This window comes from Astyanax mexicanus, chromosome 11, assembly GCF_023375975.1.
Source record: "Astyanax mexicanus isolate ESR-SI-001 chromosome 11, AstMex3_surface, whole genome shotgun sequence".
In the NCBI taxonomy this organism is placed as follows: Eukaryota; Metazoa; Chordata; class Actinopteri; order Characiformes; family Acestrorhamphidae; genus Astyanax; species Astyanax mexicanus.
The window spans coordinates 26205394-26223115 of record NC_064418.1 but is presented as its reverse complement, the minus strand read 5'-3'; the positions used below and the strand labels follow the sequence as shown (position 1 = coordinate 26223115).

The 17722-nt window shown below is 36.8% G+C and overlaps 1 protein-coding gene across 2 annotated transcripts in view; it reads left to right on the top strand.

The window, feature by feature from the left end:
• Window positions 1-2601: 2601 nt before the first annotated feature.
• parp4 (poly (ADP-ribose) polymerase family, member 4) overlaps window positions 2602-17722 on the top strand; it is a 32820-nt gene continuing 17699 nt past the window's right edge. For both annotated transcript variants that reach the window (XM_049484752.1, XM_049484751.1), the window contains exons 1-22: window positions 2602-2718; window positions 3062-3192; window positions 4649-4844; window positions 5197-5336; window positions 7706-7804; window positions 8214-8372; window positions 9482-9619; window positions 9764-9922; window positions 10007-10158; window positions 10265-10396; window positions 10492-10590; window positions 12846-13029; window positions 13142-13289; window positions 13385-13527; window positions 13617-13748; window positions 13894-13980; window positions 15380-15544; window positions 15700-15743; window positions 15845-15923; window positions 16080-16217; window positions 16329-16518; window positions 17453-17529. In XM_049484752.1, the coding sequence (XP_049340709.1) occupies window positions 3067-3192; window positions 4649-4844; window positions 5197-5336; window positions 7706-7804; window positions 8214-8372; window positions 9482-9619; window positions 9764-9922; window positions 10007-10158; window positions 10265-10396; window positions 10492-10590; window positions 12846-13029; window positions 13142-13289; window positions 13385-13527; window positions 13617-13748; window positions 13894-13980; window positions 15380-15544; window positions 15700-15743; window positions 15845-15923; window positions 16080-16217; window positions 16329-16518; window positions 17453-17529 (2787 nt within the window). In that variant the 5' untranslated portion in view covers window positions 2602-2718; window positions 3062-3066. The remainder of the gene's footprint in view (window positions 2719-3061; window positions 3193-4648; window positions 4845-5196; window positions 5337-7705; window positions 7805-8213; window positions 8373-9481; window positions 9620-9763; window positions 9923-10006; window positions 10159-10264; window positions 10397-10491; window positions 10591-12845; window positions 13030-13141; window positions 13290-13384; window positions 13528-13616; window positions 13749-13893; window positions 13981-15379; window positions 15545-15699; window positions 15744-15844; window positions 15924-16079; window positions 16218-16328; window positions 16519-17452; window positions 17530-17722) is intronic.

Genomic DNA, 17722 nt, shown 5'->3' with positions numbered 1-17722 from the left:
AATTAAATTAGATCTGTTGTAGCAGAAACAAAACATGTACTGGCAGGATAATGCATTGCTTTTCTTAGTTGACAGTCAGGTACAAGTATTTGCACAGTGCCATATTTGTTTTCCTAAATTTACCTCAGGATCAATAAACTGTCTGTCTGTTCTGTAATGTTGCTTCTGTTATATGTTTTTGCATACAGTGTCCTTTACAACAAACAATAAAACATCACTTAAGATGATGAAACTCTTGGATGGAATCTATCTTTTCACAGAGTCAGTCTACATATTATTTATATATCTTTGAGTGAATCTTTAGCCAAGAAAAAAAAAAGGATAGAAAAAGGTCTCCTGGTCTGTATGCAACTTTAAACCTTGTGGAACAGGAATATGTAGGCCATACTGAGTTGAGATTATGAACTTGTCACTCATGGCTGGTTGTCCTGTAATTTATATTCTTGAAACTAAGCTCATAATTTTCTGTTTTTCCCAACACAGAAAAGGAATCCTGATAACATCTGAGAACATCTCAGTTCCCAAGGTTTCCCAATCCTCCTCAGAGATGGCAAGGCAATAAATGTGCAGCTAAAACACTTAAATTTCAAAATCCTGAATAGTCATTGTGACACAGGTAAAGAGATTAAAGGTCATGCTTCCCTCTGTATTATTGACTAATCATTTGGAAGAAGTTTCCAAACGGTCCCTAAGGGGAAAAATCCCAAAAGGGTTAATGCATAATTGTTGTTAAACCCCTTAGGTTTAAACTGAAAGATTACATAGTCATCAGTCATATTTTGCTGAGGTAATCAAAAATAACATTTTAATGGCTGCATTTAAGTTTGTTGTAGTGATGTAGAGTGGGCAAAAAATATTTACAGATTCATAAGTCTGTGTCACATAATACAATGTCATATAGAGAGGAAGAAGACAAATACCTACAAAACTTTGTATGTTTCAAATCATGTCATAATATTTTAATATCCTGTGTATTTTAAATGAATACAGTCTCAGTATTCAGCTATACAGAATGAATGTGATGCTATCTTTTGTGTATTCAGACTTGTGACTTCAGTAGCGTAAAATCAGTATAATCAGTTTAACACTTTAGAGATGGTTGTTGAAATGTTGCGTCATATCTTGTCAAAACTTCTTTTGTTATCACAGAGCAACCTTTCACACTCTGTCTTTTTTGACTGTTGTCCTTAAATAAACAAATAAACATTTGTACAAAACATTCCACGAGTATTTAAGTACTATAGGTATCTATAGGTATGTGTACACCACAATTAACATTCTATAAACTACTGACGACATTGTAATTAAGAGCATTTATTTGCAGAAAATGAGAAATGGTCAAATTAATTAATAAACTTGCCAAGAAAACCATACTAAACAACAATACTAAAGTTTTATCTAAGGAAGAGTTCAGAATCAATAATTGGTAGAGTAACCATGATTTTCAATCACAGCTTTCATGCATCTTGGCATGCTCTCCACCAGTCTTTCACATGACTGACTTTAGGCCACTCCTGGTTCAAAAATTCAAGCAGCTTTGTTTGTTGGCTTGTGACCATCTATTTTCCTCTTGATTACATTCCAGAGGTTTTCAATGGTGTTCACACCTGGAGATGGGCTGGCCATGACACTGTCTTGATCTTGTGGTCCTTCATCCACACCTTTATTGATCTAGCTGTGACAAATTGAGCATTGTCCTGCTGTTAAAGACAGTCCTCAGAGTGTAATTCACAAAGACCAAACTGCCCAATTCCAGCCTTGCTGAAGCATCCCCAGATCATCAACAATCTTTCACCAAATTTCACAGTGGGTGCAAGATACTTAGGCTTGTACACCTCTGCAGTCTCTCTACATCTAAATATTTGATGGCCAGGTGTTGAGCAAAGCTGAAAATTGGACCTTACTCCAGTCCTCTATTGTCTAATTCTTATGATCTTTTTTGCAAACTTTTTCTAGCTTCAGTCCTGCCTCTAAGAGATTGTTTTGAACTGTTATTTCCATGCACCTCACCCCAGCTGCCATTCTTTTTATAGGTCACTCAATGTCATCCTGCAGTTGCTGACTGACATTCAAAAAAGTCGCCGGTTAATCTCCAGACCTGAATCCCATCGAAAAACCTTTGAATGTAATTATGCAAGATGTAAGCTGGTCACAAGCCATCAAACAAAAAAAGCTGAACTGCTTAATTTTTTGTGTCAGGAGTGGAACAAGGTCACCCAAAATCAGTGTGAATATATACATTGATCAATCTCAACAAACAAACAAATACACATTTGTTGAAACCACACCAAGAAGCACCAGTGTTATTAAAAGATTCTATAAAATAAATAAAGCAATTAATACAGATGTATAAGAAATATAACATCAAGTAGCTTCAAGTAAATCATATTTAAATATTCTACTGACTTGTTCCACATATCATAGTATCATTTATGTTTTGTAAATTGCAAAAAATCTAAATTTTTTATGATTTATAAAGTTAGTTCGGAGGATGTTGCCATTTTTCAGAAACAGAAATAAAAAAGAAAAGGGAAAGCCCTGTCGTTCCCTAACCACTAGATGGAGACAGAGGCGCGCGTGCGGAGGGGGCGTTGTCTGCGGGGGGGGCGTGTCCTGTCCGGGAAGTGTTGTTCAGGCTTTTAGTCTGAAAGCTTTCTGCACCTTTACCGCCACCAGCACAGACATACGACTTCTGATTAATACTCGCTGCAGTACGAGGTTAGTAAGAGTCTTTATTCCCAGTATAAACAATTTTAACGCCGTTAGTGTTGTTAGATTTTAGCTTTATGGGTTTATGGGGGTTTATGCTGTGGGCTATTTAAAACCTTTCTGTAACGATAAACTTACTGACTAACTGCATCTGAGTCATCTTCTCACTAAGTTTACTGACAGAGTTCGGTTACAGATTAAATACCATATTCAGGACTGTTACTTCCTCCTTCCTGGTAGTCCCTCCCCTCCCTTCTCCTCTCCTCCTCTCAGATCGGATCAGGTTTTGTTTCTGCTTCTGATTTTTTTATCAGTCCCTCTCTCCCCTGCTGTATTTACTTATCTCCTTCAGTGATCATGGCTGTATTTGAGGGCTGCTCTGTGGTTCTGGACCTGAAGAAACTCCCCTATAAAGAGAAGAAGAGACTGATGTCAGCTATAATAGATTATGGAGGAAACATTTCATACGTAGTCAACCAAAAGGTAGGTGTTGTCTTTTTCTCCTGGTCTACTGACGGTCATTTTTTATATGATATGGGAAATATTCTTGTGGTTGAAATACACTGTGCTGTGCTGTTACAACTCCTCTGCAATTACCTATAATACAGTAACTTAAAGCAGATAATATGGGGGTAAATGCAATATCCAGGTACAAAATGTTTACAATATTGATATGTTACACACATGTAAAATACATTTTTATTGTTTATTTTTTATTTAATAGTTTATTTAACAGGGACAGTGTACATTAATTACCATTACTGTAAATGCACCAAAATTTGCCTAAAGGCTATTTTTCATCCGTTGTCCCCAGAAATTGGGTGCACCAAAATTAATTTTTGGAGCAAAACCAAAGAAGATTTGTTAGTTATTTACCTAGAACTATAATTAGCTAGATAATGTTAACTATCTTGTTAACTAAAATTATCTATCTAACTAACTATCTAGTTAACTATCTAGTAAAAAAAACTAACGTTATTTTGCGAACTAACTATTTAGCTAACTATTTAGTTAACTAAAGTTACCGTTATTTGGCTAACTAACTGTTAGTTAACTAATTATCTAGTTAACTAACCTACGTTACCTAACGTTAGCTAACTAACTATCTAACTTAGCTATTAACTATCTAGCTAACTAACTATTTAGTCAACTAACTAGCTAACTAACTAGATAATTGTCTAGCTAAGTAGCTATCTAGCTAACTAGCTGCCTAGATAACGAAATATCTACAGAACTAGCTAACGTTAGCTGACTAACTATTTAGTTAACTAACATTATCTAGCTGACTAACTATCTAGTTAACTATCTAGCTAACTAACGTTATCTAGCTAACTAACTAGTTAACTACTAATGTTATCTAGCTAACTAACTATTTAATTAGCTATCTAGCTAACAAACTAGTAATCTAGTAAGTTAACTAGCTAGCTAGCTAACTCGATAACTGTTTAGCTAAGTAGCTATCTAGCTAACTAACTGTGTAGCTAACAAACTATCTAGAGAACTAGCTATCTAGCTAATTAGTGTTAACTAACTAAGTTAACTAACTGACAAACTAACTAACTATATCAATAATAATGAACACAACGTTTAGGGAAATTAAAAAAATACTAGTTTTTGCATAGATGTTTTTGTATTTATTCTATTACTGTTTTACTGAGAAAATTGATTTGATTGCTTACTGCTCAAATAATGAGCCACTAATTAAAAATATATGTATATAAAAATTAGCTCATTCTCATTAGGTTGTAAATGTTTTTTTATTATTATTTTCATATTTTGCCTTCAACTTTATTTCTTAAACTTTATATAGACATAGACATATTTTTTTAAAAGGCAGTCGAAGTATGTTCTTCGGTAGGATAATTTTTATGTGAGAGCTCGGAGATAAACTGAGCTCTGATGAATCCTCAGTACACAGACAGCTGTGTGTTCTGTGCAGTGTTCTTTTGTGGTGACGAGCAGCCTGGAGGACCTCAGCAGTAACAGATTAAGAAGTGCCCAGAAGCACCAGATCCCTGTGGTTGGGCTGCAGTTTGTGTGGAGCAGCCTGGAGAAAGGACTCCTCCTGCCTGCAGAAGAGCACGGCTTAAAGCCAGAGCCGTCCGATGTCACACACCCACCACCGCCACACCCAGGTATTACAGCATTACACAGCTTTCCTTTATGCAAACACCCCTCCTCTCTCAAACAGACATGTAAAGAGGGTTGCTACACATCTGACATTTTTTAAACGTGATGTGTTCAGCAGTTTCTCAGCTGTAGAGATAAAAAGAGGGAGGATACCTGTTCAGGAGAGCTCTCAGTAGTTTGTAACTGTCACAGCTTGATTGTTATGTGTTATCATTGGGCGTGTATGGCTCTGGGTGTCCTATGCATGTGTCAGAATGGCCTACTGTGTAGAAAACATCTGCTTGTGTATCTTGCATTAGCAGTTTTTAAGCCTGACACTGACGCACTGTGTGCACTATTGTTCTTATGTTCACAAAGGTATGAAGTTGTCCACCCTGTTTCCAGCTGAACTGAAGTCCAGTAATCAGATATCAACCAGATTATGCAAGGAAAATGATCTTGATGTACCGGAATTTCCTTTGCATTTCCAAGTTGCTAAATATACCATTTTTCACAAGGTGAGTTTATTGGTGCATCCAAATTATTAAAATTGTACTTTACACTCACAAAATAGTTTAGAACTCAGTTAGCCTACAGTATATGGATTGTATAACCCTTATCTTATCTCATATGCTATATTTTCTGACACTGTGACTTGCATCTGTAACTCATTTTACTCTGTTTCTTGAATAAATAAAGAAGCAGGCATGCTTACATTGGGAATATTACATATCAGAACGTGGAAATGAAAATTTCCGTGTCCTAACATGTATTGTTTAATTAACAACAAATCATTGTTGTTTTCATAAGTTAAAAATAATTCTGTGTAAAGATCATGTTGCTGTAATGCTTATTTTTATTGTCAGGCATATACAGTATATTTAAAACAGAACAGTTAAAGAATAAACTCTTGCATGAGTCACTCTCTCTACATGTGGCAGCAGGAGGGTGGGCTGGACATACAAGATTATAGTTACCATAGCAATATGTTAAACCATCACAGTTCCCACAATACCTTACAAATCCAAATACCTCTATCGTTACACCCCTACGAAGAATGTATTACATGCTTGTCTTATCTAAGTAACAATAAATGTTACTAAAATTTGCTATATATTCCTTTTTAGATGTGTGCTTGGTCAAAACTGTAGTTTGTGATATAAACCAAAACATTATAATAATGTTGCAAATTTATTTCAATAAATGCATCAACACCACTAAGAAATTAGCCATTTAAAGAAGAATAGTAAACTTAAAAGGTAGACATAGCTAGGGCTGAACGATTAATTGCATTTGCGATAATTTTGCGATATTTTAAAACGCGATTCTCTAACCGCACTGGCTGCGATTTGACTGGTCACGTGACTTGGGAGCGAGCCAAGCCGAGGACGAGCGGAGCATACCCGAGCAGAAGGCAGGGAGGTGGAGAAGCGAAGTCAACACGGCGCACTTTAGGGCGTTTTCACACCAGCACTATTTGGTCCGGTTAAAACGAACTCTAGTCCGTTTGTAACTTTAGTGCGGTTCGATTGAGCAGGTGTAAAAACAGTAATCGCACTCGGGTGCGGATCAAAAGAACCGGACCGAGACCACCTCCTCTAGGTACCAAACGAACTCTGGAGCGGTTCGCTTGTGGTGAGAACGTGATCCGGTCTCGATCGGATCCACCTATTAAATATAAGCCATTTATTTGAGCTAAACTGCTGATAAAGCAAGCATAGTTTAAACTAATATATTAGCCAGATAACGCTAATTACCACAGCTGTGAACAAACAGGCACGCGCTGCATTCACTGCTCTGTTTATTATGTATAAATCTGCGCTGCATTCATAGCTCACAGCCGCGTAACTCTGTTTATTATGTATAAATCTGCGCTGCACGCAGAAACACTGTGTTTGAAAGTGCAGTGTTTCAGCGTTCAGTGTTAAAGCACAGATATTTGCGCTGGAACACAACATCTCGCTGTATTTACTTTTTTCGTATATTTATATTTAATGTACTCCCGGTTCAGACAGCTCTGACCAATCAGAGGACACAGGCTGCTCGCGTGGTTTATTGATGCGCATTTTGGTGCGTTTACATTTATGCCTGTGGGAAACCAGACCGAACAGAGCGAGAAAACGCTCCAAGTAAACAAACTCATTAGAAACTAGAACTAGAACTACAGGTGTGAAAACGCCCTTGTTGCACAATGGCTTCAGGCTCGAAGGAAAACATCAGTTGTGTAGAATTACTTTGGCTTTAAAAAAGAAGATGCTGCTCAACGTCAGGTACTGTGCTAAACGTGCCTTGCTACTGTTGCTACGACGCGAAGTAACACTACAAACCTTTTTCAGCATTTAAAAAAACACCACAAAGCCTTGTGTGGTATTTGCAAGGCTAAAATGCCAACGACCAGTGCTGCATCTTCAAATACAGAAAATAACGAGTTGGTTAAAGCAGATTCTCTTTATGTTTTTTGCACTTTAATTTTTCATGATGTTACTAGCTGGAGAGCAGTAAGTTAAAGTAAGGTAACAATCTATTGTTTTTCCTAATTAAAAAAAATGTTGAAAAGGAAAAGCTATTTATGTATTTATTTTTCTATAAAAAAAAATGGTGAAAAGGAAAAGCATAGATTTTTTTTGCTTTATTGTTATCTGTGCTTTAAATAAATCTGACATTGTTTATTATTAAACAGATTGATTTATTGCTTCTGTTGTTGAAAAATACTTGAGAAGACAAAAAAAATCGCATTTTAAATCGCAGTCGCAATTTATAGATAAAAAATTGCAATTAGATTATTTTCCAAAATCGTTCAGCCCTAGACATAGCCACTATTTGCACTGCATAATGAGTAAATTTATCAGAAAAAATGTTCTATCTTATTGTGTTTTTTATGTTAAAGGCTGCATCTAAGGTTTGGTCAGTCCTGGAGCTTCAGAGTGCAAGAGGAGAGAAAGGACAGCAGTATCGTATTGTGAAGTCTGTCTTGCATGAGACGGTGGTGAGCACTCCTGAATCCGAAATCACCCTTACCCTCAGACATTCATAATGTTAATAATGTTGTTACTGTATTTGTTACCATGTAAAAGCATATTATGCAGCTGCATAATAAATTCTTAGATTACAACACTGCTGCTTCTGAAGAAATAATATTGTTAAAAATATTTTGTAGGAATAAAAAGTCTCTTTACGAATAGCACAGATTGGTTAAACCTTTGATTTGCCATAATTTATTAATAAAATATAGCTTTTTATTCTGGCTTTTCATTTTGTTTATCATATATGTTGATTTCTGACTGTTTCTTTAATAAACTGCAGAGTGTGTAGTGGTCTTAGAAAGTTAACTGTAGGATAAAGGTGATAAGAAATGAATGCTGCTTTAATTGGATGTCATTGATTTTCTCTTCAAGAAAACTGCAGAAAAGGATAAGCAGCTGCAGAGCTCCAGCTCTGAAGAAGCTGTGGAGGTGTACCTGATATGGCGTGAAGAGCTCATTGGAAAAGGTTTTACACAGAAGCAAACTCTTCCTCCAGTTGCTGAAAAGCTGGCTTCCCGTGGCCTGCAGCAGGTCAGTGATTTTTTTTTGCAGTATGACCATAAGCTAGATAGTAACAGTAATATTATTTTTTTGTGAAATGACTGTGCTTGCAACTTTAATAAATATGGCTTGAGACCTCATAAGGCTGTGACCATGAGTTAAATTTTGTTGGACCGTTTTTTTTATTTTTATTTCTGTATGTTTTACTTTTTTAATTTAAGATATTAAGTATGACAAATTCTGGTGCACTGATGTTTGCAGAATTGTTTTAGTTCAGCTGCTTTTAGTGACAAAAATGAACTCCCAGTTGAGAGATGCACTTGCTTTGGATGGTTGTCTTTCTGTATGACCCAGCTGCAATTTAGCTTTATCTTTAGCTTCAGATCACAGACAAATGACCAAATATCCTCCTACAGAATGTTCTGCTATAGAGCAGAAGTTATGGTTTCAAGTTACCCAGACTCTATAGCAGCAAAGCATCCCTTTTCCATTACAATACCACCACTATATTTGACTGTTGAAACCAATTTTCACCTGTTCATTTCATGTGACTCATATCTGGATTGTATTTAGATAAGATTTTAACCACATGCTTTTACACTTGGTAGACAAATAGTCTCCAGTTAGTCAGAGTAAAATCTGATTTCTGTGTGGGATGGAATATGTAAATTCACTCATGCAACAGCTAGTATTGCTAGTGTTTCATTTGTGCCAGAAGGAGATTTGGTTGTATCTATTTTGGGTGTGTTTACAATTCAACCAGTTGATAACAGGGCCTTTGTATAATGTCCTTTGAGTGAAATAATAAGATTAGCTGTATACACAATTTAAGGGGACCCCTATCCAACTTCTCAGTCCAAAGAACATTATGCCAAGCGGCTTGAGTGCCATTAGTGTGTTTTTATTTGTTTTAAACAATTTTAAGACGACAATGTTGCAACTACTCAATGGATACCTGTTTTTAAACATCTGGCCTGCAGTTTATTGTATGTTTCGGTGACTTGTAATTTTTGGAAAGGTTCAATTCAATTGGCAATAAACAAGCCATAGTGTATACCGTACTGCTAATTTGATACCAGTTAACTTATACTAGTTTAACATTTGATTGCGTAACAAATTGTGTACTCTGTAATTGGCAGCTTTTGTTGGAGGAGAAGTTGAACTGCAGTACAGTCACACAGGAAGTGGGCACCTTTGTGGAACTGATCTGGACAGAAGCCCTTGGGTCACTCAACAGCATTCTGACTGTTCCTGTCTCCAGCATCAGTCTTAACGATGTGAGTAGTGTGGCAACTCTCATGTCTGCATTTTACTTTTTTAAAAGTGATTCATGTTACCTGTCTTAAATCACTGAGTGTTTTAGTGTCATATGCCATTTTGTGTGTATTTGTATGTGCATGTGTACATGTGTGTGTTTACAGGTCAGCAGAGTGGAGGGTTTGCTGCTGCAGGCACAGAAGCGTGAGGGGGAGGTTGAGGTGAAGGCTCTGCTGGACGAGGTTAAGACCCTGTTACCGCTTGTAATGGTGGACCCTGACTCAAAACAAAAGCTTATATCTCAGAAACTGGACCTATGTCAGGTAATAAATATGAAAAAAAATCACACCATTTCACCAACTGCATCATATCATGTCACATTCACATAGTCCTCTTTACACCTGTAGCTGATCCGAGATATTCTGAATATGAGTGAGGCGACGTTGGGAAACCCCTCTCCATCCTCTCTGGGCAAGTATCGTGCACTCAGGTGCAGTATTGACCAGGTGCCGCCCCAAAGCCCAGAGTTTCAGTCTGTCTCACAGCTTTTGCAGGATAGGTACGTGCAGTATGTGCACAATATACTGAACATTTATTGTATATTGTAAATTTTTATCCTCACATGTATTTGCACTGTAGTTTATTTGTGTTTAATTGTCAAACAGGCCAGTCAAAATTCAGCAGATACTGCGTGTGAGCAGAGGGGCGGAGGTACATATGTTTAAAGAGGAAATAGGCAACATTAAGCCCCTCCTCCATTCATCTCGCCCCAGCAGTTTTATGGGAATCCTGTCACGGTGAGAGTCCTTTACACTCATATGCATACACCTGCACACACACATGCACACATACATGTTGTGGCTAAATTAAGTGGATCTGTTTCTGTGTACAGGGGCCTGATGCTGCCCAGGGTTGGAGTAGAACAGCATGGGATTGAAAGAACAGACGTTGGGAATCTGGGAAGTGGAATCTACTTCAGTGACTCCCTGTGGTTAGTGTTTTTTCTTGTCTTTAAACAAGAATTGTCCTTTAATATTTATGTTGCAAATCATTGATTTTTCAGAAGAGCATGAAGTGCCTAGAGTCTTTTCTGGTGATCTTCTACTTTGGAGAGTTTACTTTCAGCAAGCTGAGCTTTAGCATTTAGCCAGACTTAAAGGTGTGGAGAATGACAAACACACAAACACAAACAATCACATCCCCCTTTTAATATTCAAACGTCACTACTTTCTTAAATAACATTAGTAAATGTAATTATTTCATAATATCCTTATGCTTTAATTCATGATATTTTAGTAAAAGTCTTATTGTGTATGAAACAATTCTGTAACTAAATACACTTGCAAACTACACAATTTAACACAAGTTATTCAGTGAGCATGTGCAGAGCAGCGGTGTGGGAGAACTTTCCAGACATTGAACTTGCACTTTAAATTCAAGCATCTTTTGGTAATTTATGCAACTTATTGCAATTTCCGGGCTATAAGCTGCTACTTTAAACACTGCGGCTTATAAAATGATGCAGGCTAAGAAGCTTCATGCCACCAAAACATTTAGCTTAAAAAATATATAATTAAGCTTTTTTTCAATAAAAAACAACAATTCATGTAAGATTTTGTAGTTGATAATGTTTGTACTAATGAACATTTTAAAATCGCTTTGCTCTTTGTGTGGACCACGTCTTTGTCAGACTTTGTCCTGTGTGGGCATCCAAACTGATTACGTTAGAGTAACATGGCGGCACCTTTCTTCACACTAAAAGCAAGTAAAAATAGCCGCTTCTTTACGGAATTGCGGTGCACATCCCACACAGTTTTTTACACACAGAATTACAACATTGTTAGTGATACTAAAATACTTTTTTATGATGTGATTGGGTATAATATGGACAGCTCTGGCTTATAATCAGGTATATGTACAAATTCTTTTTTAAATTTTCTTTTTTTTTTAATTAGTGGGTGCGGCTTACATTCAGGTGCGCTCAATAACTCAGAAATTACTTTTAAATGCCAATTTACACTTTTTAACTTGTTCGATAAAATATTTAACCTAAGTAATATGGCACCATATTAGCCCATGCACCTTCTCTATGGGTTTCCTTTTATCATTTTTTTTTTTTTGCAAAATGCACATCATGCCCCCACCACTAACTCACCATCAGGGTGCAGTCTTATCCAAAAGGGCTTCCTTCCTTCCCTGTGAATTCAGTTTTATACGTTTTATACAATGGTTGGCTGCCTAGCTGTAATCCATAAGTGCATTAAGTAAGCATAACTTGAAAATAACAGGTATATTTACTTACCAATTTCAAATTCCACTTATACAGTCTACCTCCAATCCCCTCACCAGTTTTTACTTGTGTTATACATGTGTTTATTCCATTTTTACCTGATCCATCTTCAAATCTTCTCCCTTCTCCCCTCTGCCTTTGACAGTGCCTGTGGTGCCCCTCCTCTTTCCCCATTATGTGTTTTTAGTATGCAAATAGACCAGTGAGCTAGAAAACCATGAGGAAACATTCCCTGGATTGTACAAAAAGGGTATTGAATTGAAATCATATACAAATCCTGTAATGAATAAGAGGGGTCAGAGATGTATGCATATTTTCATAAATAGTAGGGTTTGGTTTTACTGAACTCGAAAAGGAAATAAGCTTATGGTGTTCACTATGTTGACACATCTGAAAGGGCAGTTGTGTTTCATGTCATCTTCAACATTGCTGAGATCTCACATTCCTCAACTCCTCTAGCACTAATTATTGGTGGGAAAATTCCTTACTGTTTTAATCATTAAATCCTTTTGTTGTCATTTATTATTTTAAATATCATTTGTAGTTTAAAACAGCCACAGTAAGCCACCTGAGAGCATTCACTAAAAAACGAACAGCCATTTTCCTACTAAGTAATTTAGTTTTACCCTGCTAAATACTCTGGCTGTGTGAATGTAAGCCTTGAGGTACCTTATCCGTAAAGCAGAATGCAAATGCAGACTAGTGACAGATTCCTTTTTTTTTTTTATTTGGAACACAAAATTAACTATAAATGAACTGTAATAATAAGTACCTAGAAGCAAAATCTCCTTAGACCAGGTTGGATCATAATTACAGAAGATCATGACTCAGAAGACATGAAACAAAGTCATGAAATCTCTTGGGACCAGAACCAGACTATAACTGAAAATGAGCATGTCTGTACATGTCTTTTGCATTCAATCTATCAGTCCTCAAGTGTCTGTTTTGTATTCCAGCACTTCTATCAAATACTCCAAACCCAGTGAGATGGATGGCTCCCGGCTGCTGCTGGTGTGTGATGTTGCTCTGGGTCAGTGTAAGGACCTGCACTGGAGAGACATCACTCTGACCAGAGCTCCTGAGGGCTACAGCAGCGTGCATGGAGTTCAACAAACCCAAAATACACACACTGACTTTGAGGTGACTCTGACCCAAAACATTTGTTTGTGGGAGAAAGATCTTTGAAGATCTGTGTAGAGCTTAGGTTAACACAATGTGTTTGTGTGCTTGTGTGTGGGTGTGCACGTTACAGGATGATGAATATGTGGTGTATAACACAGACCAGGTCAGGATAAAATATGTAGTTCGGTATACTCTGGAGGAGGACCAGATGAAGAGCTTTCAGCCTCATGTTGACACGTCTGTAGAGCTCGTAAACTCTACCGTAAGCGCTGAACTCTGTGAGTATATATCCTATTCATCATTTCAGTCATTTTGTCCAGATCTCAGACTTGACCATGTCTTTCTTTGACTATGTCTGTTTTTGACTCCCTAGTGTCCATTGATGACACAGAGAGTTTGGAAATGACAAAGAACCCTCTGGAGGAGGTCACTGCTGGTTTGTTGGACAGCAGTGGTCAGACACTCCCACTACAGGCTGTCCATGTGAGGTGTAAGCTGATGGACCTCTTGTCTCAGGTATAGCAGAGTAGTAGCAGTAATAGTGTTAAATAAATATATCCTCTTATTATATTTTGATATGGAACTTTTTTTCTTTCCTTCAACAGGTTATCATTTTCCAGACGTACACCAACAACAGCACAGTCCCCATTGAGGCAAAGTACGTCTTTCCTTTAGAAGAGACAGCTGCAGTGTGTGGCTTTGAGGCCTTCATTAATGGAAAGCATGTTATTGGAAAGGTGATCAAAATCAACACACTTCTCCATGTTGTTCTACAGTTGGTTTATCCTAAAGTGTCTTATTACTCTACTCTCCATATATGTTGCACTTTCTCCCTTTTGCTCACTGTCTCTCTCTCACACTCTTTCTCTCCATCTCTCTCAGGTTAAAGAGAAGGAGCAGGCTCGTAAAGAATACAGGCAGGCTATTGAGAAAGGCCATGGAGCGTACCTGATGGACCAGGATGCACCTGTATGTTTCTGTTCTTGTTCTGTACACATTTTTTAAAACTTGGAAATGTTTGAAACTTAAAGGAGAACTCTGTTGAACTGTTGAATAGCCCACCTTCGCTCTCCCCCAGCTTTCTGAGATCCAGAATTTTGTGAATCACTTTTTCCACCGTTATCCAGGCTCAAAGTAGCTCCACACCTCATTGGTAGAATCTGGAGACCACTTACATTTAGAACTTTGAAACTGCACAAGAAGCTTATTAAAAAACACTGTTTACATCCCATAGTGTTGTTCAAGCTCAGGGCACCGGCATCTTAAATTTAAGTTACAATAAATCAGCCATTGAGCACGAATAGTAAATCAGTTTAAGCACTGGTTTTGTAATCTGTTGTTGGTTCTTTGCATTCTAATATAGACATAAAACAGAATTTTTTATCTGGAATTCATGCATTTTCAAGGAATTAATTTTGCAATCTGCTTAAATATCCTGCCAGTTGACTTATTGTTACTTAAATTTAAAATGGCGGCACCCTGAGATTTACCTAAACTATGGGATGTAAACAGTGGCTTTTAATAAACTTCTTATGCACTTTTAAAGCTCTAAATGCCTCGTTTAAAATTTAAGGGCTCTCTGGAATGTACCAATGAAGTGTGGAGCTACTTTGAGCCTGGATAATGGTGGAAAAAGTGATTTATCTGCAGACGCAAGGCATGTCCTGTTTCATCCATTCTACAAGCATGGTGGGCAAAGTGCACAACAGTATTCTGTATCTCAGAAAGCTGCGGGAGAGTGCAGGTGGGCTATTCAGCAAAGTGTGTCATAAACTTTGCTAAGTCGGAATTTTTACAGTGTAACTAAAGTTCAAGAGCATCTATTTACTTCAAGCGCACATGCAAAATGTCATTTAACTTTTTTGTCTTAAATGTATTATCAAATTATGTATTTCAGCACAAAAAATGTGTTAATACTATGTTGAAGGATTTTGAGTATGGCTCATTAAGGGTGCCGCTGCATTCTGTCTGAATTCTTTGACTTTTCTCTGTATGTACATACACATAAACATAACTCTATATGACAATCATCTTTGCAGCATAACAGACAAATATATATGTGAAGTGTCAATTGCATAAATGCCTGACTTATGTAAACCCAAAGTGCACATGGTTGACCAAAGCACAACAGGACAGATATTAAGGCATTAATGCAAAAATCTCTGTTTTAGCTATTATTTTGAAATATTAATTTGAAAATGACTACAGATCCTTTACAAAGAACTCACATCTGCTAATTGGAATGCTTTTGTTTTTGCTAAATTTGACATATTGGAAGAATAATAATACACACATAGAAATAAACAGAAATTGTGATTTCCATTTCCATTCTTTTCTTTTCCCTGTTTGTGTGTGTGTGTGTGTTCAGGATGTCTTCACCATCAGCGTGGGAAATCTCCCCCCTGGTGCCACAGTGCTGATCAAAGTGACCTTCGTCACTGAGCTGGTTGTGAGAGCAGGCAGCATCCTCTTCTCTCTGCCAGGCAGTGTAGCACCATGGCAGCAAAGTGCTGCTCTCAATCAGAGAACCCAGGTACAGCAGGACAGTTGGTACTTAATATTTTTTAATAATCTCTTTTAGAAGATGTATAACCTGGTATATTAACACACAGTTAAGTGTCCTCTTTTAAAATTCATGTTTTTTGGATGAACTAACCCTGATGACGAGAGTGTGTTTGTGTGTTGCAGATGTCTGTTGAGAAGGTGTGCGTAAATGAGCTCCAGCCATCAGGGTAAGAATTGTATTGTGGACATTCATAGATCACATTTTTTATAGAAAACCCATGACTGAAATCTTTTTTCCTGTCTGTTTTTTTCCTTCCTTCTTTTGTAGGGAGTTTTCTCTGAGCATGTCCATTGAGATGCCATATGAGATCAAAGATCTTGAGTGTTCCCATCGTATTCAAATAAAGGTATGTAATTTTTTGTTTGTTTAGTATCAAAATTTTAATTAGTTTGTATAATATAAATATAATGTTGTTTTTTTCACAGTTAATAAAATATCATTCAGTCGTGATGTTTTCTGTATATAATGGAATGAGCTGGAAATTGTCGTGTCTTTCTCCTAGAGGACAGACTGTAAGGCCGTAGTCAGCACAAAGCCAGAGCAGACTCTAAACACTGATGGCTTTCAGCTCAGCTTCACTCTGTCTCAGATTCACATGCCCAGGATGTGGGTGGAGAAGCATCCAGATAAAGATAGTGAGGTAAAATGATAGAAAATAGTGAATTTGATGATACTGAATGTGAATGGGATTATTCTGTGGTCAGTCTATATCAAAAAATATCTATAAAATAACACTGCTTTACCTGTGCAGGCCTGCATGTTGGTGTTTTATCCAGACTTTGAGTCCACTGGTGTTTCTAGTGTGAGTGATGTGGTCATTCTACTGGACACATCAGAGTCCATGAGAGGAGAGGCCACGCTGAACGCACGCAGACTCGCTATAAAGGTTCTCAACTCACTGGATCGTTCACTCCGCGTCAACATCATCTCCTTTGGAACAGGTCAGTACTGTTTTTACGAAAACTAAATCTCATCAAACATGTTGTTAATGCAGCTGTGGTTTACTCATTTAATGTTAACCCAAATTAAGTGCTTTATAGGTGTTTGTGTGTGTGATAAAACAATGATAATGACAATGATAACATATAAAACCCATTCATAGCAGTATAGTTATTATAACATTAGCATTAATTGCATAATTGTCCATAATGAAGTGTGATTTATTTTTTTCCAAAGAAAAAAAAAATCTAATTATGATCTAAAATTTTAGGACAGGTTATGTGGACAGCACAAACTGAAAGGTCAATATAGCCTAGTTAAAAAAAACAGATCCACTTTTTTTAAATATCTAAGATTATTTGAGCTTAAAGTAAGAAATAGAGCTTTATTAGAGAGATGTATTAATAACGTAAATATCATTATCCAGTGTATATTATTCTTTTTATCCTCAATCCAAAGATCTAAGATAAAAAAAATCTTAAAATCTTAATAGACATCAAAACTTTTTCTTCTCTAGATTGTTTGGTTTGATTAAAGCTTTTTTGGTGTGATTGAAGATTTTTTGTTTTTTATTTACAACTTAACAATCACATAAGACAGTGTAGCAACCATTTGGGATATCATAGCAACTCCCGAGCAACCACCTAGCAATACCCTAGCAACTAAACTAATACTTTAGAAATACTTTAGAAACTACAGTATATAGCAACAATCTAAAAAAGGGGGAACCATTTGTTAGAACATCTATGTTTTCCTTCAAAAATGCACGTTTATAGTTCTATAATTTAATATAATGTGTTTTCATCATGATCATTTTTAGAAGGCATAAACCACAGTATGAGTAAAAGGATATGCATTTATAAATAATATTACACTCTTTCGCACTTTTATGCAACTATATTTTAAATGTGGCATCCCAACTTTATCATTTAACAGATTACAAAGAGGCCTTCCCCTCAGCAAGTGTTCTAGACAACAAGGATGTGTTTAAATCAGCCAAGACGTTTATCATGGTGAGTTATGTACCTTCAAAGCTAATGCTACTTTTCTTAACAGGCTAAGAAACATCATGTGTCTCATTTTGCATACCACTGTGATGCCCAGTGAGATTCAGAGGTTACTGAAGTACAGTAGTGTACAGTGTATATAAATTATTTCATCCCAACTTAGTGATGGGACGATACACTTTTTTCAGCTCCGATCCGA